The following is a 27,674-nucleotide window of genomic DNA, read 5'->3' as shown; positions in this document are numbered from 1 at the left end:
TTAACCGTTGCTAAGCACTATTTTGGTTGCTAATCTTTTTATCAGCATGATATACAATTGACTTGCTTTCATTTCTTTCTGCTAGTTATTCTTGCATATATTAACCAATCTAACCTGATTTTACTATAATTTGTACAATTATATAAATCAAAAGGTTTTTTTTTGGTAGTTCAATTTAATTTCTATCTTTTTCGGCTGTTGCTAAGCAACTTTTAGGTTGCTATTGTCAATTTCATTTTCTTGAAAAAAATAAGCATGACTTAGACATCATATATATGAAAGATAAATCATTTACAGTAGCTAAATCTTTAAATATTGCTATATTTAAACCTCATATGGCCGAAATTACAAATTTTAGAATCGTTGCTAGGCAAAATTTTGGTTGCTAGGTTGTTGCTAAGCATTTTTTAAAACTTAAATTGAAGTGACTTTTCATTTGCAAACTCAAGTTAGTGTTTTAAAAACAAACAATATTATTTTGAATTATGCTAATTGGTAATGAGAAAGCAATGCATATGTGATAATTTGGTTATTTATTTAAACCGTTGCTAGGCAACCTTCCTTTCACCGTAACATAATAAAATCATAGTTTTGAATAGTTTCTATACTAGGGCTATCAATGATGTATATATAAACTTATTTCGGAAGGGGGCCAAAAACGCCTCTTATCATACCTTGTCCTTTCACAATATGAATAATTCATTATTTAATAACGTTTTTTGTCAAAGTCATAAAAATGTGTAATATGATTGCAAAAATTATATAAACACACAAAAAAAACTTCTTTTTTTTTTTTAACATAGAGCAGTTTTAATAATAAACCATTTCAGCTGAAATACTTGTAAAGATCTAAATAGCATACTTGAAATTAACAAAGTTGCATTGATGACAACATAAAAATTGATTCAGGGAAGCAGATAATTTGTAAGTCATCAAAAGGGTACATACATACTTTTTATGAAGTAATTTGGTCTTTGGTAATTATGGGGTACCAAGTTACCACTTCATGCCTTTCGACTGTACACACTACATACAAATAGCAGTGAGACATACACATACATATACTAGAACAATTCTTCATCAATGTTTGAACTATAAAAAAAATATTCTTGCAAATTAGTTTGAATATATCAAAGCATCTATATACACATAATTACTGCACCTGCAATTATGACTAAAGTCAATCAAGTGTCTCAAGCATGCAGAGTTACTATCTTATTAGCCCTTACAAAGATAAATCCGACTCCAAAACCATTAGGCTGCTTCTATTTCATTGACCATTTCTGTCATTGTAGTTTTCTTATTGGGTTCATCTTTTAAATTTTGTTTAGCATCAGACACCAAATCAGTTCCATTTTGATCACATTTTCCATTTGTATCTTTATCAGCTGTTTTCAGCTCTTTCAAATCCCCTGAGGTCTGTCTGGCCTTTTCTTCTTTTTCAGGGGCTTCTGGTTTTTCATTCTTAATCTTTTTCTGAATTTCATCCTTTCCATCATGTGTTGTAGTTTCATCAATCTGAGAAGAAGATTGTGAACTACTGATCTCACTTGCGGTTTCATCAGAATCAAAACCAGAGTCGCTCTTCATTTTCTCTGTTAAACTTTGTCCATCACCCTGCAATGATAGAAGTTACATTTATCATGCTATCAAAATTGCTATTGGTGGTAAACTATCCAATATTTATTTGTTTTTCATTTTTGTAGGTTTAAAGCTGACGTTAATGTGTTTTCAATTTAAACCTAATATTTAAACATTTAACACATATAGATTTCTTTCTTTCATGATAATATTCAGTTCTGTGACAAAATTATGGTCTTAATTAATTTCTTACATATTCCTTAATTTGAGATAAAAATAAGAAGATGTGGTATGATGGCCAATAAAAACTCTCCATCACTATATGTCACCGTACGGCCTTCAAGAATGACCATTTGACATTGAGTATGTTTTTGAACACTGTATATAGGTAAATAACAGGGGCGTAGCTTACATTTAGGCAACCTCAGTAAAAAAAAAAATATATTTTCCTTCACTGTATTTTCTTTTAAATGATAATTGCAGCAAACTGGCTACTAAACAATAATGTAGCAACTTGTAATGTCTTGTTGGCGTGGTTACTGATGTATACCCATTACGAATTATTCAAGACTTATGGGAACATTTGAATTAATTTTCCCTCCTCTACTTGGAAATATCCTTTACGGTACTTTTCTGTAATTCAAGTTTGTCAGAGTAAAAGGAAATCGACAACAGATTTATTTTATCCTACCCCATTGCAAGCGAAAACCGTGAGTAGAATAGATGAGGATGCAACTCACGAGTCACCCGATCAAATCACTTTACCATTGAATTAGGTCAATTAGTTAATTTTGTGTCAGAATAATTTCTAGTATATGAGGGCCTGGGTGAGGTTTTAAGGAAACAGAAAAATTGGCCCGGAAATTAATTTTAATTTAAAAGAATATAGATTTAAAATGGTGCTAAATTATAAAATAAAGGAAAATCAAATTATGGGCGACAATGATTAAAAAATAAATATTTGATAATCCCATTCTAAGCATTCAAACCCTCATTTATAACCGTTGACATGTTCCCCTACGACTATGTTCATTGACTTTGGTACTAAACAAAACAAAATATGCATTTATATATTATAGTGCACAGAAAATAATTTACATGTTGTGGTTCTCAAGTTTTATTCTTGCTATTTTAAATTCATAGTACATTTTCACAAGCAGGGAATTTAAAATATTTAATAAAAGGAATCACTAATTCCAGAGAAATATGTCTGTTAGTTAATACATAATGTCAGTTTATATATATAAAAAAAATCAACCAAATACTGTTCATTTATAATGAAGACTTCAGAATAAAGTAAATGTTAGTTATTTGCCAGTTGTCATGTTCATCGTGAATGAAAAAAAAAGTTAAAAATCATTCAATATGTAATTTCAAGACCTTCGAAGGAATACACCACTAAAACAAGTGCCGTGCTACACTTGACATGTAGCATATGTTTTTCTCATAGTTTATCCTGAAATTCGTTTGTTCAATCCAGCTGTCATTTTGTGGTGATTATCTATTATTCGTTGATTCGTGACCTACGACCAAATAAATGATCATCACAAAACTTGTTACAAATAAACCTTAATATTTGCGTTTTTTTTTTTTTTTCCTGTATTGAACATTTTGTACAGGTTTCTTCTATCCACCAAGCAAGGTCATAATTTCTTGTGATATGACGTGTGAGGTACAGCCAACTATATTAGAGTGTACTACTGCTTGGAAATATATTGGGAGCCATTAGGCATTTGAGCTGGCTTTCTGCTGGGAACAGTATGTCAATATACAGTTAACGCTCGATGTCTCGAACTCGGTTGACTTGAAATTTCAGATGAGTCGAAGTTTTCAAGTGGTCCCGAACTTTGTTCCATATAAATGTATGTAATTCGACTCCTGATGAGTCGAAATTTTGGTTGAGTCGAACTAAATTTACGGTCCCAAGGTTAACAAAAGCATTCAAAATTTATTATTTATCTCAAACTAATACGAATATGTCAAAACATGACCTCCGGAATTTAAATGGATTGAAGAGTTAATCTGACAATACACGTGTAATTTCCGGTCACTGACCACTGTATTAAAAGATTATCTTTTATAAAATGTTTATAAACAATTAGTGATACATTGTTAATGTTCATGAAAAAGTATTTAAAATGTTTACAAAAACAATTAATTGAGATTTACACTAATGAGCTTGGATGTGTATAAAGTGAGGATTAAGACTTCCGTTGATGATCACCTAAAAAAAAACTACTCAATCAGCGTCTTTAATCTTGTTGTATTTCTTTTGAAAAGAAAGAGTGAGATGAAACAAAATGAAGAGAAATCTAAATTTTCTAAATTCTCTTGTATCCGAGAATAAACAATTTTGTCAACTTTAAACGACCTAAATAACGCTAAGATCGATTGGAAATTACTCTCTCGGACAACCATAGGAAAAATTGTAACTGAAACAGTTGAATAAGTAATAATAATGTTATTATAATAATGAAAGACCATGACATACAAATACATCGATCTGATACCAGAATATCGATCCCCTTCCCATATTCATCGGGATTTATTTAAGCGCAACCAAGCTAAGCAAGAGTTGTGCCCCTTGGTCTGTCAAACTTCCGGTTTTCGTTTGAGTCAAACTATGTGTATTTGGAAATATTTCTCTTGTCCGGCTGACTTCGAGATAACAAGAGTTGACTGTATATATGTTCCTGCTTTCTGTAACTGCTAGCAAGTCAGGAAACTGACTTTTCATTGGTTGTCTAATGTGCTACCTTTATGTATTTTGTTATTTTTATAGCATTGAGTATAGATAGTAAGGCATATAATTAACAGTATTATGATGAAATAACATTGAACAGCAACTATTTTTAACGATTTTTTCTTGTTCAAATTGTAAAAATCTCTATCGCTTCAGGGGGGCCCTGACCCCCTGCCTCGGTATAAACAGAAGGCAAGCTACGCCACTGAATAAAATGAGCATAAATTTTTCTACATTCATAGTATTTTTCACCTCAAAAGTCCATGGTGGTGGTGGTTGATCGGTGCATCTTCTTAAAGCAAATTTCCACACCAAAAACCCAGACTGACCAGTTGTTGACCAATATTTCTCTACAGTGTATAACCCTTAAAAATAAATAATGTACAAATAGTTTTATGTATTATTAGTCATAGTGTGCTAGTGACCTAATACGGTATATATGGGGTCAGTAAATTCCATATGGGGTGAGAGTGAAGCTTGAATCCCCATATGGAATTTACTGACCCCATATATACCGTATTACGCCATTAGCACACTATGTAACAAATTTATCTTACAGACTATCTTAACATGTAAAATTTAGACTTGTGACCTATCAAAATGAGCAAGTCTTCGATACTGTTAGCATTAAGAAACTAGCTACTTCCATTGATCCTACAAAAGCAGATGCCAACAATAACAACTTGTTAGGTTTATATGTGTTTTAAGAATTTATTTCAATCATCAATTTCTTCATCTGTTGAAACTTTTAAGATATTTTTCTCAGTACCGTTTTGAATTTAATAAAGGGAAGTAACACCACTACTTACAGTTTATAAACCCCGCCTCCCTTTTACCTTATATGGAATATAAAGGGACGCAACACTACTACTAACCGTGAATGAAATAAGCCCCCCTCCCTACTAACCTAATATCAAATATACAAGGTTTCCAGGAGGACGCTATTAACCAATCATAGTCCTAGAAATGTATAGGAGGTAAGATAAATCTATATATTCAGGTTAGGTAAAAACAAAATTTAAGTGTTTCATTCTTTCAACATAACAAAGAAATGAATATTTCAACTTTGTCTTCATGTAGCTGTAAACAATACATTCTATGGCCTTTGATAGTCTTGTATGATTTTTTATTTTGGTTAATTTATGTTTCTAAGTTTAGTATGACATCCGTTATCACTGAACTAGTACACATTTTCGATTACAGACCAGCTGAAGCACACATTGGAAGAGAGGGATTTTCTTGCCATTGGTGGCCTTCAGCTGTTTTTCGCTCTTTTTGTATATACAAAATATATATATACATTTTTGGTTTAGGTCACCACCGAGCCATAAGCACTTTTAAACAAGAATGTGTCCATAGTACACGAATGCCCCACTCGCACTATCATTTTCTATGTTCAGTGGACCGTGAAATTGGGGTCAAAACTTTAATTTGGAATTAAAATTAGAATGATCATATCATAGGGAACATGTGTACTAAGTTTCAAGTTGATGTAACTTTAACTTCATCAAAAACTACCTTGACCAAAAACTTTAACCTGAACTTCGCACTATCATTTTCTATGTTCAGTGGACCATGAAATTGGGGTCAAAACTATAATTTGGCATTAAAATTAGAAAGATCATATCATGGGGAACAAGTGTACTAAGTTTCAAGTTGATTGGACTTCAACTTCTTCAAAAACTATCTTGACCAAAAACTTTAACCTGAAGCGGATGGACGAACGGAGGCACAGACCAGAAAACATAATGCCCCTCTACTATCGTAGGTGGGGCATAAAAACAAACCATCATATCTGTATCCATCCTCTGGAGCAAATTGACTGAACTGCTGTAGTTTATATCCCCTAATCACTCTGACTGGATTTCCAGTTTCTACATTACGACTCAATGCAAGATTCCCACGAGTCAGCGTCTGATCTTTAGACTGTGGTGCTGTTCTCAGATTCTATAGAAATGTAAAACTTGTTAATACATCTAAAACTTGTTAATTCACATCACTACACTGTTTTAAGATTTAAGTACCTAATGGTGCTTATTTTGAATAGTATCAGTACACATAATATCTATGACTTGATTAACTGTTTTTCTATTACCCAATACATTTTTGTTCAACCACTCAGACAACCAGATTGTAAAATTAAAATACAATTGGGACCTTTCAGTGATATTGTTTGCCTTAAATTACTGGAGAATAAAGGCTTTTTCCCCTGGAGAAAAATCCCAATTTGAAAAAAAAAAAATGGCTTAAAATTATTCCCAAAAAAGATAACTTTTTTCCCCAACAGTGCAGTCTTGTGCATGAATGCAAACTGAAAAACACTCATTTCATAATTTTTCATGCATAAAATGACTATATGTGTAGATTTGAGGGTCTATTAATGAATCTTCACTGACAATAAGGGGTCTTATTTCAAATGAGGGTTTACCTGTTGAAAGGAGATCTGCAAATTGAAGTTCCAGTCATATTCATGGTTTATTATAAATTTCCCAATTTGATAAAAAAATAACGCATATTTTCCCAATAAAAAAGGGTAGAGGTAGTTTTGAAAAAAGCCAACAATATCACTGCCTTTAATTTGACCAGTTGCTATAAGAGCTAATACATAGATGATCACTCATGCATTTTAAAGTTTTTTAGACTTTAAAGTCTATCAGGAGGCTGTCTCATTACTTCATGTATTGATTTTATTTTTGTAGTGTTACTGAGATAGTTGTTGCAAAACTTATTAAACAGACATAAAGGCTTCAGTTTTTATCTTGGAAAGTAGCATTACTGGCATACTGTTTAAATTATTATGGTATAACTATAGCTAAAGTAGGGCTGCAAGTCCAAAATTTTATAGAGCAGCTGGATATTTTACATTTATAAGGAGTGGCACTTTAAGGTAGGAGTATAACTTAAGCCCATATTTTACCTTTGGTTTGTTGGCTGTCCCTTTCAAATCTCTGCCTCCTGCAAAATATCAATTAATTAAATTATAGTTCTAACATGCCAACATGGTCAATATTACCAGATAACTTTCCAAATTTTCTTCCAAAAAACATTCTAGGAATATTTCTGCATTGTTGACCTGAAAAGGTCTTCCCTGCTACCAAGATTTTTTTGTGTTGCTGTCTAACTCACCTATTCCTTTTATTAATATCAATTTAAATAATTACTGATTTCTTTATTAGTTTATATTATGTACATTCTGGAAAGCGTGAGTACGCATTTACTGAAGCAACAGTCATTGTATATCATTTCAATCAGTGTTTTTTTTCTTTTTTTCCCCATGAAATTGATCTTTAAAATTTGTTATATATAGTTGAGAGAACTCTTTTGTTATTTTGTCCATTTCCTCTTAAATGTTTGCTTTTGTCTTCATGGTGATTTACACATGTAACATTAATTTGCAAACTAGCTAGATTTATAAGCATAGAACCAACTCTGACCATGAACTATAATATGTTCACACATCATATAAGGCCTTATAGGATTAAAGGGAAACTTCGCAAAAAAATGAAAATTTTATATTATGTTTATTTGATATAAATAATCATAGATTTGTTAAAATTATTGTTCAATTCTTCTAGATGAGTGATTAAAATCAAAATCAAAATCTCACTATCACTTCTCGACTTATCGCCATTTTGACGGCATCTCCGATACAAATTGTCACGTGGTGAGTATATTTGAATAAAATATCTGAATACCACAAAGCGAAAAAAACAAGCATGGCATATCGTATATTCCGGCAGTATCAAAATGACTTGTCAAGCGTACGGATGTTCAACTCGGAGTTCCCATGGCATAAGCTTACACACTTTCCCAGATCCTGCAAAAAAGAAAGAGTTGTACCAGACGTGGATGATTAACCTAAACCTATAACACCAACCACCTTCACTCACAACAAGTTCAAGAAAGTGTGTGCAGACCATTTTGAAGCATCTTGTTTCGATGGAAATTTGATGGTAATTATGATTTTTCTCATGAATGTTTTTATTGCTATTTCTTTCCAAGCCTGGTTGAAAGATATTTTCAGATAAATGTAGTTTCAGATATTTTCAGATAAATGTAGTTTCGACATTAATGCATTAGTAACAGATTTTGTTGTTTACAAGTAATATTTTAGTAAACGGGTAAAAAGGTCACAGACAAAAAGTCACAACAAATTAAATTTGTTGATAATTTTTGAATATATACAAGAAAATAATCTTCAAATATTATATTATTTATTATATTTATTCAATTTAAGTTTATGAACTTGTTTAAAATAATAGATATTTGATTTAATCATGCAAGGGGGTATATATTTCTTGGCACAATGAAGCCATAAAAGGTACCTAGCCACTTCGTCATTTTGATTTTATAACAATCATGTGATGTCATTTATATCAACTTAATAAATTCTGTTTAAAACTTGCTTTAAAAATAATATTTCAGAACAAACCAAAAAAGAATTAATTAATTTATACGTTTACTCGAAACTGAATTATATATGACGTTTTGTTATTAGGTGCAAAAAAAACGTATGTGTACATAAAAAAATAAAAATTACGTAAAACATTTAAAGGTTCATTTGCTTAAAATAATAATGGTTTAAAAATAAGACTTTATTAACATGTAGTATAATTACAGATGCTGTTTAACCCCTCCCCCCACCTTTCCCGCCTTTTCCATATTGCCCCATAGAAAAGGTTGAAAGGGTGATGGGTATATGGGAGCGTACACTGTATGTCTTCCCTGATTCGTGTGGAAACGGAAACTTAATAGATCTTACCACCCCCTTGTTATGCTTTTTATTTGTCTACTAGGTCAACCCAGTTGCGTGGTCCTACAAGTTAAGGCTAAGCAGTTTCGGGATATAAAATGTCGACAGCTAGGCTAACGAAATTTGTAATGATTTATTGTCAATCGTAGGAGTAATTTTTCTTACTATATTTATGATAGGAATACATCTAGTGGGTGGACACTAATTTGGAAGTTGTTAAAGCATATAATTATTCTAATGATTTATTCGAAAATACTATGCAAAAAAAGTCTTTTATCTGTAATAGATTTTATTCATTTCGGGTACTTTACTCTAATATGAAAACCGACGATCTTTTGAATTATTGCCAGAGGTCGTGTAATAGTGTCACATTCAGGTATTCTAGATACTTCCTGCAGGCTAATAAACTGGTGACATTACACAATTCCGGACCCAGCTGTTTTACCCAGGTGTGCACAGGTAAAAGTGCCATCAAAAATTTAGTCAGGTGTATTATACATCCTGTTAACAATGTATGCCCCTAACATGATTGAAATACACAAATCCGTCCAAATATGAAATTAAGAGTTTAAAATTTATATCCACAGGCTGAATAATTCTGACATGTGCAAAGACAGAAACAATAACACCATAAATTAATAATTTTGACTTCGGCTTCAAAATTAATGTGTAGAAGATTATCTAGTACTGTACACGTACCATGTAAAATGATTTCTTTTTGAATTTTCAATTGTACAAGAGATTTACTTTTCGGGATGGATCCAGTCACATTAAAAAGGAGGGTTCCAACTACATGTCTCACTTCAAATGCATTGATCGGCCAAAAAACAAGGGGGGGAGGGGGGTCCAACCCCGAAACCACTCCCTCTGGGTCCGCCAATGCTTTTGTACACAATAACTTTCATTATGTTTTGTCAGATTGTTTTATTTGCTTATCAAATGTTTAAATTAAGTTATGGTCTTGAGTTGTAATGAATATAATTTAAGAAAAAGAAAACTTCATCATTTTACAACTTTGTTTGGAGTAAATCCTAGAGAATTTAACCGAGAATTATGGATGACTATCTTATACTTTCTTGTCCTATTTCCGATATAAGCGGGCGCATTTACGAAATATTTTGCACTTAGGAAATTTGCGTTTACTTGTATGTGAAGAGACAAGCATGCGCAATTATGACACGAAGATGATACTTAGTTTGTGGTTGTCTCTAGATACATGTACATTCAATATTTCAAACGAGTTGTCATTTTTTCAATATAAGATTTTCACAACACTAAAACACACCCGCGAAATCGGTGGGCATTTCCAGCTTTTAAGCTGTTGTAGGATGATTTATTGAAAAAAGATTTTATGTCTGGAGAAAAGGATATATCAGAAGCTTTCTTCCTTTTTGCCAAAGTCCGTTATTTGTTTCCTTTTCTGTTAAATTACATTATTTTCGAGTTTCTGACATGAGAGTTACTCTTCCCCTTTGCTACAATGCATTTCTTAGTAAAAGTCAAATTATATTAAAATTTTGCACCGCTTCAAACTTGGAATAAATGTAACTGCTTATAGACCACGAACAGAGTGAATTAATTGTGGTCTGAAGCCTGCGCCCCGTTGTTCTATGAACATACAAATATGTTATAAATAATATCACTGCTATAATTATATTTCGTATGTGACTTTTTGTCCTCCGATCTTGTTTCTGTGATACAGTCATTACAAAGGGATACCTACATTGTGCCTATTCCCATTTGTGCGAACCCGTTTTCATCCCATCATGCAGTATACTATGACTTTCCATACCATTTTTTTAACGTAATTGTTTTGAGTGCTAAGACTGATAACAGCGACATAATCATGTGGCAGAAGTGAAAATATTGAGACAGAGTAACTAATGAATGAACTTTTCATATTTCAGGGCAGGTTAATAGGCTTCACACCTAGACATCGAAGACTGAAGTCAGATGCAGTACCAACACTGTTCGCATACAACCAAGGCTTGAGAGATGATGACAGTAATTCACAAACAAGAAAAAGAGTGTTGCTTGAGGTAAAAATTTCTCCATGTTCGAATCTTTCCTACTGTTAAATGAATGTGATGTTGGCAGATCAAAAATAAATATTTTAAAGGAAGAGGATTACAATAAAAGCATTAAATAATTATAAATAACATTTAAAATAGAAATGTTTTAAATAATTCTAGCGTTAAAACACAATATTATACTTCCAGACTATTCCAGTACATTTTGAATTTGGTAAAAAGTGTCTCATTGACAATCATACAACATTCCTATTTATATGAAGCAATTTCCAAGTTTTAAAGGTTTGACTACATACCCCGGTTTGAACAGTAGAACATACTTGTCTCATTTGAAAAATATGCCAATTTTGGTCTTACTCTTTGTTCATCTTTTATCATTGCCTTATAATGTTCTACTTTATTCCAACAGATGCCACTACCAATTGTCAATGGGGTCAATGATAACAGAGGGAATTCAGTCATGACAGAAAGTAAAGGTATTTATTAACATATTTATTCCATATGAAAATCTCCAGGAACTATAGACTTGCCTGCACGTCTAACTAAAATGAAGAAGAAATATTCTTATTTATTATTTTCATAATTTAAAACAAGTTAACTTATTAAACCACAGTTGTGATAACAAAGTCTCCGAAATCGGAGTCAAATTTCGGGGGGGGGGGGGGGGGGGGGGGGGGTGGCAGCCCCCTTTTGTGGGAAAAATCTGGTGGCTTATATAGGAAATCACTGGAGCGGGGCTCCTCTTGGTCAGTGGACCTCCCTTATGAAAATTTCTAGATCCGCCAGTGGAAATGAAGCTGGGAGACACAACATGATACATGTGTCTTCTTTTTGCAAGAAAAGAAAAAAAAAAGAACCTAGACTCGAGTCGATAAAGTTCTTGTGTGTTCTCGCTGTGTTCATCATAATACCGTCATTCTATATATTCCATTTCTGTTTCTGCATTTCATACTTCGAGTTTAACTTCTTTATTATGTATTTCTTTAATCTGCAGTCGCGTCTTTAACATGCATTAAATATTTGCCACTGGACGCGGGGCAACTAACAACTAGTTATCAATCCGCCGAACGAATTCCTAATGTTTATTTTGTTGTAGGTGTAATTTTTAAGGGAATTTCAAATGTTAAATGTTGTCTTGGAACTTATTCTGATAAAATTATTTCAGAAAACAACATTCCACAGAAAAAAACTAAACATGCTGTAAAAGCTGTAGAGGAAAAAGTCAATGTATTGGTAAGTATTCTTAGCTTTTTTTTTTGTTATTTCACCAGTTAAATTGGCCATTTCATAGAGTTTATGGTAATAGATAGTCAGTAAGTTTTTTTTATTGGAATTTGATTCTTCTAACTTCTGTAAATCCTGACATCTTTATGCATCAATATAATATAGGTCATATGCCTCATACAAATTAATGCTAGTCTACAAATACTGAATGAACCATGATATATAAAGAACAAGTAACATTTATGATTCGATAAAGTAAGCTCCTTTCTTGGTACTGAGTGTGCAATCCTGTTATATATAAAACCAATTGAGTTCATATTCAACTTAGGTGTTCTCAACAATTTGACTGAAATAGATTCGGTTTATTTAAGTTTCTTTATATTTTTATTAGTATTTCCGTCATTGAAAGTGTGAAAAAAGTGTTATGCATATCAGTATTATATTTGTTTAAATCTGTACCTCAAGGCTCTCTACAAGTTGAATTATATTATATATATATATAACTGAGATTATTGATGTGGTATAATTGCCAATGCGACAACTGATCACAAGCTACCAAGTGACATAGAAATTAACTACTATGGATCACCATACAGCCTTCAACAATGGGTAAACCAATATTGCATGTCAACTTAAACGCTTCGTAATGAAAAATAATTCCAAGGAGTATGGTCATTTTATTTTATATCCCGCATTTTCTTTACAGTCGAAACCCTTAATGGTTGACGTCGGGGTTCAGACATTACCACAACTTCAAACTGACACTGATTTCGGTACCTCAATGACAAACCACAGCTACCTACAGGTCCCTATCTCCTCAACACAGCCACTTGACACAGCATTCATTAGTTCGCCTCAGAAAGACCAGGATGCATCTGATGCATCCACGCCTACACCAACATCCAGCCCCGAGAAACCCGACAGCGATCTATCCTATGTACCAAGCGACGAATCCCGGGACTCAAATCAGTCATCATCTTCAGACTCCATGCAACACATCACCACAGAACCTAAGGTTATTGCATTTGAGAGCTGCCTGAAGTCATTGTTTGGACGAGTGATTTGCACAGATTGTGGAGAACCAATTGCTGCTGACGCTTCCGAGATCATATACAACGGTACTGCGATGAAAGTTAAGTTCCTATGTATGAAAGGTCACCAAACTTCGTGGGAGTCACAACCATTGGTCAACAATAAACCTGCAGGTAATTTGATGGTGGCTACAGCTGTTATCCTGTCTGGTGAAACCTTTGCAAGACTATCTCACTTTGCCGAAATACTATCACTAAAGTTTATTGGATCAACCCAATTTTACAGTTTGCAGAAAGACATCGCCATCCCTGCCATTGACCGCTACTACACCATGCAAAGAGATGTCATTCTACAGCAGCTACATGGTAAACAGCTCATTCTTGGTGGAGATGGACGCTGTGACAGTCCAGGCTTTTCAGCCAAGTATTGTACGTACACATTCATGGACTCAGCCACCGGCGTCATACCAGACTTTAGCTTAGTCCAAGTTTCTGAAACCACATCGTCAAACAAGATGGAACTCATAGGATTTCAGCGGTCCCTTGCAAGCATTGAGGCTGCAGATCTTACAGTTGGAGTCGTTGTTACAGACAGACATGTCCAGATCCGCAAAGCCATGGCAACAGACCACAGTGACAAGAAACATCAGTTTGACGTTTGGCATTTATCAAAATCGATTAAGAAGAAGATCTTAGCCATAAAGCCAAAGAAGCTGCTGAATGAGGTGAAGCCATGGATCCCCTCCATCTGTAACCACATTTGGTACTGTTCCCGACAATCCGATGGTGATTCTGATAAACTTGAAGAGACATGGAGAAGCCTTCTTTGTCATATTTCGAATAGACACACCTTTCCTGGGAAGATTGTGACACAATGTGGACACCCCCCACTAAGCCCTGATGATATAAGGAAAAAGAAATGGTTGAATCAAGACAGCCAAGCATATGCAGCATTAGAGAAGGTCGTCACAGACAAGCTAATTCTACGGGACATACGTCAACTAGATCTTTTTTGCCACACAGGAGCATTGGAAACATATCACTCCATGATGCTGAAATACTGTCCTAAGCGACTCGAGTTTGAATACGCATCAATGGTTGCCCGTACTCAGTTGGCAGTGGTAGACAACAATGTAAACATCGGGAGAAACCAAAAGACCGATGCCAATGGCAAACTGTCCTTCGCAACCCGATGTTCCAAGAGCACTGGAAGGTGGACGGCCCGCAAAATATACGAGAAGAAGGATTACGATTTCAAAGCCGATATATTGCAGTTTGCAGTCACCAGCCAACAGGAGGGTCCCAAAAGGAAAACAGTTCACCAGCTAAAGTCACTGTCACTGCCCGTAAACATAAGCAAGGACCCTGCACCGTGTAAGGAAGACCTAATTGACGATCACAGATCTCGCTTTTCTTGATTGAATATCTAAAATTGACAGTATGTTGAGTGTGGTATGCATTAATTGGTCTTATAAATATATATGTATAAGCAAGTTTAAAAGAGAAAAAGGAGTGATAGTTGGCATCCTTAATTAGATAGATCAAGAGAGGCAGATGGAAGGAAGATGCAAGCCGAAAATGTTTGAATTAATTTCCGTTTGTAATATTTATATTTTAATCATGACGTGTAGCAAATCGTAATTTGTTTATTTATTGAAGTACGCTTCTGGATAGTACTGCAAAGTCCGTATACAAATATATATTCATGTATAAAAAAAACCTCAGGGAAGTAGTGAACAAAGGCTTTGTAAAATGAGACGAAATCGAGCGAGTCAGAGAGTAAAAAGATGCAAAATGAAGCCTTTGTGAGATACTAGTATTTACCGTTTGTAGTATTTTTATTTGAATCGTGTATAGTATTATAATTCGTTGATTTATAAATGTTAGGTTTCTGCATCGTATAAAGTTATAATGTAACATGAATACTTATTATTGTGTTTATTTGTTAAATTTTGTTATTTTGTTACTGATTGTGTCCAAAAAAAATAAACCTGTATGAAGTACTTCAAACTGTATTGTCTATCCAAAACGTGTAAGCAGTATAGCAACCATAAACGATATAATTACAAACATTTAGATATAAAAAAAAAAGAAGATGTGGTAAGATTGCCAATGAGATAACTCTCCACAAGAGACCAAATAACACAAAAATTAGTAGCTACAGGTCACCGTACGGCCTTCAACAACGAGATGCCTAATCAGCTGAAAAAGACCAAGAAATCACAAATATGAAGAATAAAAAAATAACGGCCTAATCAATGAACAAAAAAAGACAGAGTGGCATGTTCTCTTACAAACTTGTTGCATTGTGTAGTAGCATGATACATTTCCAATGTTCAGTTTCAAGGTCTTGTTTGTAAAAAGGCAGAAGGTACCAAAACGGGAAGTCATATGTAGTATTAAAAAACACACTGACAACGTCATAATAAAACATAACCAATAAACGATCAAAAGACACAAAAAAACAGATCATCGGAAACTGGTTTAGGTTGCCCAACAAGAACCCCACCAACATCTCTGGAGGATCTCGTGTCAAATGATATCAACGCTCCGTGGTACTGTGGCATACCAAACCTTCATGTTAATATATACAACAAGCAACTCTATAAAATTAGACCTCAAAATTAAATAGTTCATAAATAGGTTTATTAATACACAAACAATGAAATGAATCTGAAACATTCTGTGAAAAATTGTATTGGTTAATCGTGAAAATGATTTTAGAACTATTCAGAGTCTGAAGTGTCACTTTCACATTCTTTGAATCCTTCGTATACCCCATCCAACGATGGAAACTCTTTTCTAATGACATTAACTACACAAGCCGGTAGGGTTATTCTGTGTTTCTTGCCAAGTGGTTGACCTTTCCTGACCCAACACACAAACTGACGATAAGCCATAAGCCTGCTTTGTCTGTTAGTAAGTACGTCTGGAGCTCTCCCTCTATGGCGCTTGTATCTCAGGAAACTTATGTAGCTTGTTTCAAGAACAACGGGGTTTAGACAAACTATTCTAAAATCTGTATTTTCAGTGACACATTCACCCAAATTCATTTTTTCTTCTAATAGCGTAAATTCGTGGCAGCAGAAACACTCCTCCGGCAATGGCATGACTATACAGTTTTTACATGAACACCAATTGGTGTCAAACTTGCGAGGATTATTTAAAATATCCTGTTGTCTAGAAGTTTCTTCAGCTTCAATTTGTTGGAGTTCTTCTTCAGTGTACTCCGGTTCTAATATGTACCCAAATTGACCACACTCGTCAAAATTTGTCTCACTTTGGGAGCTGGATACATCAGAACTTTCACTCTCTGAACTAGACATTTTAGCTTATAGTATAGATTTATTAAGAAGGCTTATATATCAAACTTTTTTCTTTTTACAAAAACAACCACGCTCCAATCATTAGAAAACAAGGGATTGAGAAAAAGTTAAATGATTAAGTTAATTCGACGTCTTTTGATCTTGGCTAAATATTAGGTAGAAGTTAAAAGTTAGATTAGCTTGTGTATTTATAACAATGGTGATTCCATTATTTGAATTCCAGGTTATCCAAACGAATCTCTGGGTATTCATGTTAGATTTTGAAGGCTTCGGGGTTGAAACCATAAACTGATTGAAATAAAATAGAAAGCTCATTTCAAAATTTAATCACAAAGAATTAAAAAAAAATCGTTCTTATTCAATTCCGTTCCAATAAGACAAAGTTGACCTTTCAATTTTCTGTCAACATTTTTGATATTTTCGTTCAAATAGCTGAAGAATTAGTACGCGGTGAGAATTAAATTATTTTGATAAGGACGTTTCTTCCTGAATATTTCGCTTTGAACGACCCAATTATATAACTGCAGTTGGTAATTACTATCTATTTCAAAAATTCAAGGTCACCGATTCTTATTTTTTTTTTTTAATTCATTTACTCGTGTTTATAAGGACATCATTATTTATAACTTTATTCAATTATATTAACTAAGTATTTCTTATTTTTTTAACCAGAAATATTCAGCGTTAATAATATATTTAATTAAACTGAGCTCATGGAAAATATTTTAAAGATTCCCCCGTTTATCATTCATACGAAATGTTGTTCACACCTAGAAAAGTGAACCGTGACGGCTTAAATTCACCGAGTAAAGATCAAAAGATACAAAATGTTAATCTTTTAATTAACTTGAATTTAACCACGCATTCAACAGGTAGTAACTTTATGTATGTGTCAAAGTACAATACACATTGTATTTGCGGGCCGTATTTGCACACTATGTAAATGTACTAGTAGCACATATTTACTAGACTGACGTAAAAGGTAAAAAGTACAAACATGCATTTTTAAAACACTTTCAGTTATATATGTTTGTTTAAAATATACGTCGGAAAAAAAAAATCATAAAAAATATTTTATACGATTTACTTGTATCACTATAATCATTACAGAAAATATTAAAATATAAATCGTACATTCTAATTTCAAGATGAGCGCTGTTCCATCTTTATTATTAGTTGGTTAATAGCTACACCAAACGTCGTCGATGCGCTTTAAATAGAGTTATAAGATGATTAACGATTAAGATTTAAAATGAGATTATTTTCACTCCCGGCATGCTTAAAGACTTAAACTACGTCACATAAGTCAGGAAGTTTGAAGAAATAAAATTAATAATTCTTAATTTTCTCCTTTATTAGATTTCATATCAAAATAAAACTTGGTGAATATGTTTTTTATGGTATTATGAACATAATAAGATGAAAAGTGAAAAATCGCGAATTATCCCTTTAAGCATAATTTAGTGTAAATTGGACAAACGAAAGTGTGTTAAAATTGAGGGCATATAAATAACCCACCAAAAAGTAAGAATTTAAGAATCTTTTTGATTCCTTTAATTTGAATATTTCAACATTAATCACTGTAAGTTATTGCTGTTTTTAAATATGTGCAAAATGATTGCATGTTGCCATGTTTTTATATATTGCTTACAAAAGTAGTCAAACTAAAACATGGTCTATCAAAAAAATAAACTACCTAAAATAAAATAATCCTATTAAAAGCAGTTCATATTTATGCCTTAATAAAAATATATAAATCATTTAAAAATTTCATTTTATAGTAACGACAGAAATAACAGAGATGTAATTACCTTCTCCTGTGTAAGTAAAACAATCTCCCAAGTCAATATTGTCTTCATATCCACCAGAGAGAGCAATAGAAAAAGATCCATCTTGTCCAGCATGGATTCCTGCTACTGTAGGCCTAGAAATCACAAAATATTTATAGGCCTAGAAATCACAAAATATTTATCTAAAAGATAATTATCAGGGGAAATAACTATGGCTTTACCATAACAAACATATCTTCTATGTTATTTGGTTTCTGGTGGAGACTGATTGTCTCATTGGCAATCATGTCACATCTTCTTATTTTAATATAACATACCTATTACATTCAATGTGTTCTATACCTGTCCTGGATGTTGCTATAATTCAAGATTTGAATAGATAATTAATAACAAAATATATATTTTCAAAATCTTTTCTTTGAAATTGGAAGATGATGGACTCAATGAAAATTTTTCATTTGAGCTAAAATTATAAAACAGGCAAGTTTGCCATAGCCTGAGCGACCTGATTTCAGATGATTTGGAAATTTCTTTAATCTCCATTCACCTAAATCTTAATTTCAATGTGATTGGAACAAATGGAAATAGCTTCATCATTCTTAAAGGATTTCTATAATATTCTGACTGTCTGGTTGATAAATGATGGAAGTTAGTATGGTGATACAGGTATCATACAAGTAAACCAAACACATATTAAGCTAGGAACCATATTTTGTTTGAAAATCAAGCGATAATTTGAGCATCAAAATCTCAGTTGGATTTTGTAAGGAGTTTCACTTTAGCTCTAAACTTCAACATTTCTACTTCTAACATTATAATAAACAAACATAAAATTTTCAATAATTTTTGGCTTAAGGCCAAATAAAAATATATGTGTGGTTCCAGTCACCCTACCTACCCTACTTTTTAGTCGTAATATTAGCCTACCCTAAAGATTTTTTTGTCATTTTCCATTAAGCACTGTTAAAGTCAGAATGTTGCTCCCATAGACTCAATGTAAAAAAAAAACATAAAATAAAAAAAAAATCCCTACCTACCTACCCTAATTTTTTTTTTACATGTAACTGGAACCACACATATTATTTTATTTGGCCTAAGCATTATTAATGAGAACATCCAATACCTATGTATGCCATCACGACAGCATTCCATTCTTGTGGCCCATACTGTTCCAACTTCCACACCTAAAATGCAAAGAAAACAACATTGTAATTCAAATTTGTAAATGATAAAAATATACCGTCTGAACAGAAACAATGGCCACTTGTCCAAATAAGAGAAATTATGTTTTCAATTATCATTGTAATATGCGTGTACTTTTTGCTATGTGTTACCATACTTATCAATTAACCACTACTATGACAGACAGACTATTACAGTACTTATAGAAACATGACCTCCAGTCGACTTATAAATGTCTACTGTTTTTGCGTAGTTAGTTATCTGTCTCTAGACTTTCATTTAGGATAATTTCTCTTGTGTAGTTAATACATGAATAAGTTTTCGGCAAAAAAAACCCAAAAACATTGAAGAAAGAGAGAAAATTAAGATGCTTTGACTTTTTTAACTTTGGCTGCAGATTAAAAACTGACAGAAATGTTTCAATAATTAGACTAACAAATGAACAAGAAAAACAGGTATGCCTCCTCCTAAGAAATTTGGATAAACTGTTTAACATATTACCTGGAACTGCTCCGTAAAAATTTGGTCTATTTGGTGCAACTTTGGCCGGTGCATCATTCTCATCAATCCATTGGTCAACTTCTTCCTTTAATTCTGTGTCTGTTGGCACTTCCTTTAATGCAAGCCAAAATATAAATAATCTGGTCGGTTTGTAAATTCAGACTTTTTTATATGCATCTCAATATTATATTTTTATACTTATGAAACTAACAAAAGTTACAAATTTTATTTATAATAGATACTAGATTCGTGCACCAAGCACAGTTTATGCAAATTTTGTTAGTTAGCTATAACCATCATTTTGAAACTCAATATATATATATCATTTATAATTTTTTGTTTTGTTAATCTATTGGATATTTCGAAGATTGTGCTCGATATACTTTGCTTTTTACTTTTTCTAATAAGAAGTGAAAACATACCATCTGTTACTTAAATCTCACACTGATTAATTTTTAATTGATCTCTTAGTCAACCAATATATATCCCAATATGGCTTTAAAACAAATAAAATAGTTCAACAATGTATAAATTAAACAACAAAAGAAAGAGTTATAATTGCACAATATTAAGTCCTTCAAAATGCATGACTATCATTCCAATTAGATATCAGAATTGCTTTTGTGGAAATTTCCTACATATATATGTACCTTTCCCTTAACACGAGCTGAACGTCTACGACTTCCCCTCAAAGATCCAGAATTTTCTGGATCTAATTCAACATGCTTCTTTGCTGGTCGACTAGAAGTGCTGTCTTCTACTTTTCTCTTGTTACCACGGATACCCTTCTTGAAGCTGACTTTTGGCAAGGATTTGTACTGAAATTGAAAATCGTCTAGATCAAGATTTTTACTTTAACTGGAAAATACAACTCTTTCAGTACAATATGCCATAAATTTCTAACCCTCTCACTGTAAAAGAAGTATCCCATTAGGTCAATGTTGTTTTCCCAGAATTCCCAGAATTAAATAAAATTTAAATTGCATGATCTATCTTTTTTAATACTTTGTTATTAAATCTCAGTGAATGTTGGTTTGTCCACAATAAAATTTCCCTCCTCGAATTATTTATGAGATCTTATAATAAATATCCATTGCTGAAACTACTTTTTATCCAAATTAGCTTGACTGGTAGCATTTCTGCAGCAGTTATTTTTAAGGTGGTAACCAGGCCAATACTTCTTCCATCAAAATAGATAGTTATGCTATTTTTACAATGTTTTCAGGGATTTATGGTTAAATATGGCTGGTTAAAACATATTTTAATTGTTTGTGGTTCACGTTTTTTATGTAGATAAGACCGTCAGCTTTCCTGTTTGAATGGTTTTAAACTAGTCATTTCTTTTGGCCCTTTTATGCTTACTGTTCAGGTTACAATGTACCAAATAGAATTGCATAGGTGCAGCCATTTTATGAAGGGAACATGACATAGAGATAAAAATAGATGGCTCTCTTTGATTGGTTGTTATACATGTAGGATTTATATATTTTTCTTCTGCAAAGCATTATGAATGAAGTTTCATGCAAGCACTAATTTGTCCTTAAATGAATATGATGAAGGGCCGGAAATGTTTTCTTTATCATGTTTATGTTGATCAAAATTAGGGAAAATTTTCTGCGAAATCGTAAGGTATCGTGAAAACCCTTAAAATTCACCAAGAAAAGCCATGGGACCATATATATTTTTTTAAAGTGCGGTAAAATCACATATATATATAACGAGCTTCAATTAGACAACAGCAGTTTTTCCATAATTATTTTATTAAAAAACGCCTTTTAAGGAGATAATTGCTAAAAATAGCATTGCCGGCAATGAGGCCGTACTTTGACCTGTAATTGTTTACTTTCACAAATTGTGACTTTGATGGAGAGTTGTCTCATTGGCACTCATTTCACATCATCTTGTATCATTTTAACAATGGAGAAAAATTATACAAGGAAAGTATAAAGATGGTGTATAAAAAAAAACACCAAAAAACGCAATTCATGGCTCTAGGTATCCTTCAACAATGTTTAATGACTAAATATGAAAAGCTTACAAGAAACAAATAAAAACCTCAACAAATCAAGTGTGTCGCCCTAAAACATATAAAAATAAAAATAAAAGGATAAATTATAAGTAATTTCATGGTCACTATATACATGTACATATATGTCAGGCTAATATTAAAAAATAATTACTGGATTGATTAATCCAATCTCAGCCAAAATTCTTCTGTTATCTTCTAGATTCTTCAATCGGACTTGTTCATATTCGTTTGCAGGCATTGTCAACCTCCAATATTCTAACCTGATAATATCTCAGTTCGTGTTTACATTTAAAGAATACCATGTGGTATTTTCCCGCCGTTCATCACATGACTTACTGTTCCCTTGTTGCAGGCTCGAATCGTACGATAAACCTAGAGAACTAATCACATGACCCTTCAAAATGGTAGATGTTCCAAAAGTTTTACCGGTTACTTTATTTCTTGCATTTGTGCTCTCTATAAGTGTAAATGCAAGTATTCCTAAAATTCTTCGAGGGCGACCTAAAGATGGTATGCTTGGAGTACCAAAATGGAATGGAAAGAAAGAAGAATTGCCTTCCTGACCTGTGGCTGAAAAAAAAATTGGACCATTTTAATAATGCTGATGTATACATCATACTGGGAACAAGTTTGTACCATTAAATATTTTAAATTATTTTATTTTTACCTACTCGTCTAAATTGTGTTTAATTACTGTGGTATCCTGATATATTTCTGTTTTTTATACGACCGCAAAAATTGAAAATTTTTTGGTCGTATATTGGTATCACGTTGGCGTCAGCGTCGTCGTCGTCGTCCGAATACTTTTGGTTTTCGCACTATAACTTGAGTCAGAGACATATAATACAATGTATTATATGTCTCTGCTTGAGTATAAGAAAATAGAAATCACTGAAATTTAAACACAAGGTTTATGACCACAAAAGGAAGGTTGGGATTGATATCCCAACAATTTAAGGAATTAGGGGCCAAAAAGGGGCACAAATAAGCATTTTTCTTGGTTTTTGCACCATAACTTTAGTATAAGTAAATAGAAATCTATCAAATTTAAACACAAGGTTTATGACCATAAAAAGAAGGTTGGGATTGATTTTGGGAGTTTTGGTCCAAACAAAAGGAATAAGGGGCCCAAAGGGTCCAAAATTAAACTTTGTTTGATTTCATTAAAAATTGAATAATTGGGGTTCTTTGATATGCCAAATCTAACTGTGTATGTAGATACTTAATTTTTGGTCCGGTTTTTAAATTGGTCTACATTAAGGTCCAAAGGGTCCAAAATTAAACTTTGTTTGATTTCATCAAAAATTGAATAATTGGGGTTCTTTGATATGCCAAATCTAACTGTGTATGTAGATTCTTAATTTTTGGTCCGGTTTTCAAATTGGTCTACATTAAAGTCCAAAGGGTCCAAAATTTAACTAAGTTTGATTTTAACAAAAATTGAATTCTTGGGCTTCTTTGATATGCTGAATCTAAACATGTACTTAGATTTTTCAAGATGGTCCAAATCAGGATCCAAAATTTTTAATATATTAAGTATTGTGCAATAGCAAGAAATTTTCAATTGCACAGTATTCAGCAATAGCAAGAAATCTTCAATTGCACAGTATTGTGCAATAGCAAGAAATTTTCAATTGCACAGTATTGTGCAATAGCAAGAAATCTTCAATTGCACAGTATTGTGCAATAGCAAGAAATATCTAATTGCACAATATTGCGCAATAACAAGAAATTTTCAATTGGAGTTATCTTTCTTTGTCCAGAAAAGTAGTTGAATCAACTTAAATCATTGTTTTACACAATATACAATGTATATTTACTTTTACTACCAACTGATAAATTAAAACAACCTTTACCATTCAGTGATAACAAGCACTTTTTTTACATTTTAATATTTTATGATGTATTTATTTGAGTAGTTATTGTTGCAAACTCCATAAGAAATTTGAATTGAGATCAGTTTTGGAATAAGGGAAAGGGGGATGTGAAAAAAAAATTGGGGGGGGGGGTTCCATTTTTCTCATTTCAGATTTCATTAATAAAAAGAAAATTTCTTCAAACATTTTTTAGAGAGGATTAATATTCAGCAGCATAGTGAATTGTTCAAAGGCAAAAAAAAAATTTTAAGTTCATTAGACCACATTCATTCTGTGTCAGAAACCTATGCTGTGTCAACTATTTAATCACAATCCAAATTTAGAGCTTATTGTTTAGTGAGAATCCCGTATGCCGCTACTCTTTCCATAAAAGCGCATGTAATTACACGTGTCCCACCAGACTTCATTTCTGTTTACCAGTGATTTCAATCAATTGATCTATGTAATTTGGCTTGTGTTTTTGCAGAATATTTAGATGTAGTATCTAAAGATTAGACACAACTGGTCCAATGTGTAATAAATGTAAGATGGTTCAAACAGCACACATGACAGTTGGCAAGATGCTTCAGACAGACTCAGGAAGAAAGCAACTGAAAAAACTGTTCAAGTTTGTATTTCATTTTATGTCATTGTGTCAATGTTTTGCTGATGCAGCCAAAGTATTTGAATTTTGTTCATCTTACCTGACTTAAAAAATAAGTGTGAGCAGTTGTGTTAGCAATAGTCAGCCCTTTTTATTGACTTTTTCATACTTTAAAAAAATAATCTCCTTTGAAATGCCTTGAGATGATTGCAACGAAAGCTTGAAAAGGGTAATGTAGCTAAGAACCTTCATTAAGGAATTCATTGCCAAATGCTGTTCTAGATTCTGATTGAAAATACTTTAAAAGTTTTGAACAAACCAACTGTCAGATCTTTCACAGCTGTACAGCTGTAGGACTATAATGTCCTTTTATATTGACAGCATTACAGTAGTCCATAATGGAAAATCACATTTCTTTATTCATTTTCAGCCAAATTTGGCCAGAATTTTTTTCAATTTCATCTCACATTATTTTGGTTAAATAAAATATATCATTTACTTTCTTTACACCTGTGCAACTCCACATGTTTCTTTTATTCTCGGTTTTTAAGAAGAAGTTTGATATTTTGTAGGTTGTGTGATGATATAGATATTGCCAATACCAAGGATGTAGCTAACTTTTACTCTAATTTGGCTGGTAACTTTGAAGGTGTTGTACAGTACAATAAGGATAACAGGGCTTTTGAGGTTTGTTTCACTTCCTACAAATGTAAATCAAAATAATAATTTATTCACCATTATATTTTTCTTTTACTTACCAGTGTTCATGGAAATAGAGGTAATAGTAAAAAAAAATAATAACTTTAGCAAGGCATCTTTTTTTTAATAATTTTATGCAAGAAAGAATGATTTTTTTTTTCTTATCTAAAAAAGGGTGTATATACCCCTCAACATTAAAAAAATTATATAGCAATATGGGATAACATGTTTCTAAAGCATCTTGATACTGTCCTAATCTTGTGTTTACTCTGTTATTTTCAAAAATATAATCTATAAATATTTGGTGACAGTTTAGCGAAAAACATTTACTCTTTCCAGTTTTTACTCATAGCAAAATGTAACAACCTGTTTGTTGTCTGAATATACATATATATATATATATAAGTACGTCTGAGTCAGTGACAACTCTACAATAGAATTTTCCATCGGATCACCAGCAATGATGGTGATACATGGCTGTGTACAATATGTATATATAACTCGTCTAAACATCAACCCAACAATGTTAGATCTGTGAAAGCAAATTTTTATTCTTCCCTCGCTGGGATTCGAACCCATGCTACTGAGATATCGTGACACCAAATCGCCTGCACTGTAGCCATCCCGCTAGACCACACGACCACCTGGGCTTCACAAAAAATAAAGCTTTCGGTGGCCGTGTGTTACCTTTCCTCGTCAGTTTTAATCTAGCGGCGTACTACAGTACATGATATATAAGGCATGGAGATGTTATTGTTGCAGATCAGCTCAATTACTGTTGATACACTATGTAACTTAATGGAAGATGTAGGCCGTGGTGATCCTATTAATAGATATGTGATTTTGACTACATATTCAGAAAAATGTATGGATTTTTCTTACAAAAACACGATAGATGATCTAACCAAAACTGACTGGAACAGTAGTGCTGCAGAAGGTGGTATGAACCAAATATGTGTATAACTTCTCATGTTTGAAATGTTCATGTTTTTGCTTTCTTTTTCCCCTCAATATTTAGTTTCAATTTACCGATAGAAAGGGATCATGCTTAGCCTAAGTTTTTTTGATTCAAAACTCTTGTTCTCTTAAACCTATTAGAAAGAAATATCATTTTAAGAAATATCTTTTTGACCTACTATCCTTTGACCATCCAGTATGGCAATCATAAGTCTTGCAGGTGAATTATGGAATATATGAGGGAAAATTTTGTTAAGAACCTGTCTGATCCAAAATGTTTTATCAACCCTGAAACTCTCCAGTTGAGGACAAATATTTAAGGGGGCTTGCGGGTATAAATCATTTTTTTTTCTGGTATAGGATGTGCTATATTTTTTTTATAAATGAACTTTATCATATACTTAATAGAAAAGTTAAATAAAAAATGGGGTCACCATTCATTTAATCTCACAATCTGCCTCTGAAAGAAGCATACATTTTTGTTAATATTGTTTTTCTGTTGAACTAATAAGAAAAATAGAGATAATATCGAAAAAAAAAATAAGAACTAAATTACAGAAATCGCTTAAATTTTACAATTATTTAGTTTATGTACAGCTTATTTTCAAACAATAATAAAAAACATAGGTCACGGACAAGTTACAAAAGATATTTCAATTTTAATGCCAAAATATGGCAATTTTGCAGCAAAGGGAGATAATTTGGAGCTTTTTCAATGATATAACCATTTTAAAAGTCATCTGGGGACAAACCGAATCAATTTTTTAGGGTGATTTTTGTACCATATTATAAAGTAATAACTATTTGTGTAATAAATCAAATTTGTAATGAAAAAAACAAATGTTTGATTTTTTGCTGAAATTTTTGTCCCCTCCTTAAATGGCATATTTTGATTATTTTCTGGTCAGAAAATATACAATTACGCATAAATGATAGATAATATAATTTTTTTATTTGAAGTACCTTATTGAATTGACTTAAACACCAACCTAATATACCCTACTTACTAACTACAGGAAAGGAGTGATATGAGAGACTGTACTTCTGAAATATTGAGTCTTAATTTTCAAATCATAGAAAATAATACTTCAAGTGACATATTATATGATGTTTCATAATGAAACAAATTTAATTTTATTTAAAAGCAAATAAAATGTATAAAGGAAGACTTTCAATTCAAATTTGAGACACCACATATAATACAAAAATTCTTATATTTCCAATATTGGAAAACAAATTAACTGTTTTCATATTAGATATAAACCAGCTGAAGGTATGTGAAATGCCAGTCATACATATTACTATGTAAATAATATCTTGTGAAAATATACACCAAGGCAATATGTAATGTTTCAGATTAGAAATTTG

The 27,674-nt window shown here is 32.5% G+C and overlaps 2 protein-coding genes across 2 annotated transcripts in view; one reads left to right on the top strand and one right to left on the bottom strand.

The window, feature by feature from the left end:
- Nucleotides 1-27,674, top strand: part of LOC143072380 (uncharacterized) — a 230,978-nt gene that overhangs the window by 180,309 nt on the left and 22,995 nt on the right. The gene's annotated exons all lie outside the window — the stretch shown is intronic.
- LOC143072371 (uncharacterized) lies at nucleotides 519-22,523 on the bottom strand. The gene is made up of 9 exons (XM_076247267.1): nucleotides 22,342-22,523; nucleotides 20,812-20,979; nucleotides 20,162-20,273; nucleotides 19,602-19,662; nucleotides 18,500-18,612; nucleotides 7,242-7,279; nucleotides 6,112-6,271; nucleotides 4,577-4,689; nucleotides 519-1,617 (listed from the first exon to the last, which is right to left on the bottom strand). The coding sequence occupies exons 1-9, from the start codon at nucleotides 22,426-22,428 to the stop codon at nucleotides 1,255-1,257; spliced, it is 1,215 nt and encodes a 404-aa protein (XP_076103382.1). The 5' UTR covers nucleotides 22,429-22,523; the 3' UTR covers nucleotides 519-1,254.

This window comes from Mytilus galloprovincialis, chromosome 4, assembly GCF_965363235.1.
Source record: "Mytilus galloprovincialis chromosome 4, xbMytGall1.hap1.1, whole genome shotgun sequence".
Lineage (NCBI taxonomy): Eukaryota > Metazoa > Mollusca > Bivalvia > Mytilida > Mytilidae > Mytilus > Mytilus galloprovincialis.
This window is presented reverse-complemented; position numbering and strand designations above follow the sequence as displayed.

What these genes read in the sequence shown, in the direction of transcription:
- LOC143072371 (XM_076247267.1), bottom strand. Translation starts at nt 22,428, where the DNA reads ATGCCTGCAAACGAATATGAACAAGTCCGATTGAAGAATCTAGAAGAT. An exon ending in TGTCGTGATGGCATACATAG is followed by an intron (nt 18,613 to 19,601) that starts GTATTGGATGTT and finishes TGTGATTTCTAG; the next exon opens with GCCTACAGTAGCAGGAATCC. An exon ending in CACCACCATGGACTTTTGAG is followed by an intron (nt 1,618 to 4,576) that starts GTGAAAAATACT and finishes CTATCATTGCAG; the next exon opens with GGTGATGGACAAAGTTTAAC.